The sequence below is a fragment of the Erinaceus europaeus genome, chromosome 14 (genome assembly GCF_950295315.1).
Source record: "Erinaceus europaeus chromosome 14, mEriEur2.1, whole genome shotgun sequence".
Classification (NCBI taxonomy): Eukaryota; Metazoa; Chordata; class Mammalia; order Eulipotyphla; family Erinaceidae; genus Erinaceus; species Erinaceus europaeus.
This window is the reverse complement of record NC_080175.1, coordinates 786,655-790,000: the sequence shown is the minus strand read 5'-3', so window position 1 is coordinate 790,000 and position 3,346 is coordinate 786,655. Positions and strand designations below refer to the sequence as shown.

General features: G+C 62.5%; 1 protein-coding gene across 1 annotated transcript in view; it reads right to left on the bottom strand.

The window, feature by feature from the left end:
* Positions 1–2,842, bottom strand: part of LOC132532865 (uncharacterized) — a 13,709-nt gene extending 10,867 nt beyond the window's left edge. The window contains exon 1 of the mRNA XM_060172250.1: positions 2,605–2,842. Within this exon, the coding sequence (XP_060028233.1) occupies positions 2,605–2,842 (238 nt within the window). The remainder of the gene's footprint in view (positions 1–2,604) is intronic.
* Positions 2,843–3,346: the final 504 nt, after the last annotated feature.

Below are 3,346 nucleotides of genomic sequence, written 5' to 3'. Positions count from 1 at the left end.
TTTCCTGCACACTGAGGGCAAGTGGGGACAGAGACTGGTGGGGACAGAGACTGGGGTGAGGACAGGACCTTGGGGTGGGGACAGGCCCTGGGGTGGGGACAGGCCCTCGGGGTGGGGACAGAGACTGGTGGAGACAGAGACTGGGGTGGGGACAGGCCCTTGGGATGGGGACAGAGACTGGGGTGGGGACAGGCCCTGTGGTGGGGACAGGCCCTGGGGTGAGGACAGAGCCTGTGGTGGGGACAGAGACTGTGGTGGAGACAGAGACTGGGGTGGGGACAGGCCCTGGGGTGAGGACAGGCCCTGGGGTGGGAGCAGACCCTCGGGTGGAGGGGTTCCCTGGAGATGAGGGGCCATCCCCCCACAACCACACACGACCAGGTAAACACAGCAGATTCGAACCCAGGGTCAGAAATGACCAGGCTGAGGGGACTGCTAGCTCAGCGGGTGAGGGACATGTCTCATTGCGTTCAGGGCCCAGGGCCAGACCCCCACACCTCTCAGGAGTCTGTGTGACACAGGACCTTGTGACACTGACCCTGGCCCCTGTGACTGTGACCCTCGACCCTGTGACTGTGACCCCTGACCCTGTGACTGACCCTGTGGCTGAGCCAGGTCCCCTCTGAGTCCTCCCTGAAGCGTCTTCACTAGGAATCAGCACCCCTGCCCGGCTCACCTGCAGCCCAGCCGGGACGCAGCCTGTGAACCCAGCACCCAGCACCAGAAGCTAATGGTCCCAGGGTCCCCGGGCAGCTTGTCACTCAGTGACTCACTTTCTGTTTGTTCAATAATTTCTGTTTTTTATGATTGATTGATTGATTTACCTGCAAGTGAGGCCTGGGGGCTCGAACCCGGGTCCTTGTGCCTGGCGACCTGTGTGCCCAGCCAGGTGTGTCCCCTGCCCGCCCCACACTCACCCTGTCAGTGCGCAGGCACAAGGGTTCTAGAAATCACCGTTCTGCCCGCCCGCCGCGAGTCTCTGCCCCTCGCCTCCGTGACCTTCAGCTGCCTCTGGGCCCCTGAGCGGCCTGCACTTGGTGAGCTGGAGCGAAGCGGAGTCAGTAACCCTCCCTCGGCCCAGTCCTCTAAAATGGGCAGGGCCCACCTTCCAGCCACCAAGCTGCAGATGCCGCCATGACGCCACCCTGCCTTCCCTGGGCAGACGCCCTCCCCCGTGTGTCCTGGAGCCTCCCCTCCCCAGGGCCCTGCCCCACTAGGGACAGACAGACAGACACAGGCTGGGCGTGTGGGTCCACCTGCCGACACCCATGTCCAGCGGAGAAGCAACGACAGAAGCCAGAACTCCCACCTGCTGCTCCCCATAGAGAATTTGGGTCCAGACTCCCAGAGGGGGAGAAATGTCAGGGGAGATGCTCAGAGAGTTCGAACCCCAACCCCATCGGGACCTGGAGAGAGAAGAGAACAGGAGGGACATTTGAAAGCTCTGAGCCCAGCTGTCACCCTGCTGATGTGGGTGATGTGCTCTGCTGCCATGGTCTCTCTCTTACAGACACCACCAGGCCACTCGCTCAGCCCGCCTCCCCACCCCCCAGACTTGGCCATCCAGGCACTGCACCCATGGGTGACAGGGTCCCTGGCCGCCGTCCTGAGCACAACCCTGAGGGTGGCCCTCACCCTCACCCACGCAGCAGGGGAGACAGGGCCTGCGGCTGTGACACCGTGGGGTCTGGGGCCTGAGCACTAGCCAGGGACCCTCCGTCAGGGGCGTGTGACAAGCTGGCGATGGCCCCATGGCCTCTGCTCCCCCGCCGGCTCTCACGGCCCAAGGCCCATCCTGTGTCACCACTGAGGCTTCCCGAGAACGAGGCAGAAGAGGGCGGGTGACGTGGGGACATGGATGGGGCCCTGCAGCAGGGCCACCACAGCCCCGGGTCACAACACCCTCAGGCAGGAGTCCACACCCACCCCGTCCTAGCCCACCTCATCCTGTCCCTGTCCCCATCTCTGCCCTGTCCCCACCCCCATCCCACCCCCGTCTTGCCCACCCTGCCCTATCCCCACCTGTCCCCACCCCCATCCCATCCCCATCTTCCCCACCCCTGTCCTGTCCCCACCCCCATCCCATCCCCGTCTTCCCCAATCCTGCCCTGTCCCCACCTGTCCCCACCCCTGCCCTGTCCCCACTTGTCCCCATCCCCTGTCCTGTCCCCACCTGTCCCCACCCCTGCCCTGTCCCCACCCCTGTCCCCACCCCTGTCCCCACCTGTCCCCATCCCTGTCCTGTCCCCACCTGTCCCCACCCCTGTCCTGCCCCGTCCTCGTCCTCGACCTCGGCAGCAGACTTGTGCGTGTGCAGCCTGGCCCCAGCTCTGCCCCCACAGCACCCCCCACACACAGCCCCACAGCAAAGCCCTTCTGTCCAAATCAGTTTAAATTCACTTTTTAATCACCTACATCACTTTCCGGCGTGCGGCTTCTGACTAGAAATATGTATCTCATTTTATTTTATGTTATTCAATTGACCCAAACACAACGGCATTTTTCTTAAATACTGAGTGCTCATGTACCTTCTTAATTAAAGCTTAAAAAGCTCTTAATTAAAATCGTAAATCACAGAGGCAGTTCCTCCCAGCATCGTCGCACGGGCTTGCGGCTTCACGGTGACCCGGGACCTGGTGACATTCACACGCAGTCGTCTGGGGGCGAGAGGGACAGGGCCGGGCGCTGTCACTGGCCTGCGCCCTCGACTGCTGCTGGGACGGCTGCCTGGAGCCGCTTCTGCCGGGGGTCTGGGCTCACGGGACGGCGGCTCTGGGTCCTCTGCTGTCCGGGCTCTCGGACTGTCCCCTGCTCGGCTTCCTGAGGTGACGTGGTCAGCCATGGTCACTCCTGCTGGGCCAGGCCACCAGGGACAGAGTCGGCCTTGTCCTGCGCTCAGCCAGGCCCGAGGCCCAGCACTGCGTGCGGGGGGGGGGGGGGAGGGTGCAGGTTCTTCCTTACTCCCTCCTTCTCTCCTCCTCTCCCCTTCTCTCTCTCTCCCTCTCCCTCTCCCTCTTTCCCCTTTCTCTCTCCCTCTCCCCCTTTCTTTCTCTCCCTCTCTCCGTCTCCCTCTTTCTCCCCCTCTCCCCTTCCTCCCTCTCTCTCTCTCCCTCTCCCCCTCCCTTTCCCTCTCTCCCTCTCTCTCCCTCTCTCCTCCTCTCCCTTTCCCTCTCTCTCTCCCTTTCCCCTTTCTCTCTCTCCCTCTTTCTCCCCCCCTCTATCTCTTCCTCGCCTCCCAACTTCTCTCTGTCCTATCTAATAAAAATAGAAAGAAAAAATCAAAAAGGGAGCAATGGCCTCCTGGAGTGGAAGCACATAGTGCAGCACTGAGCCCCAGCGGTCACCC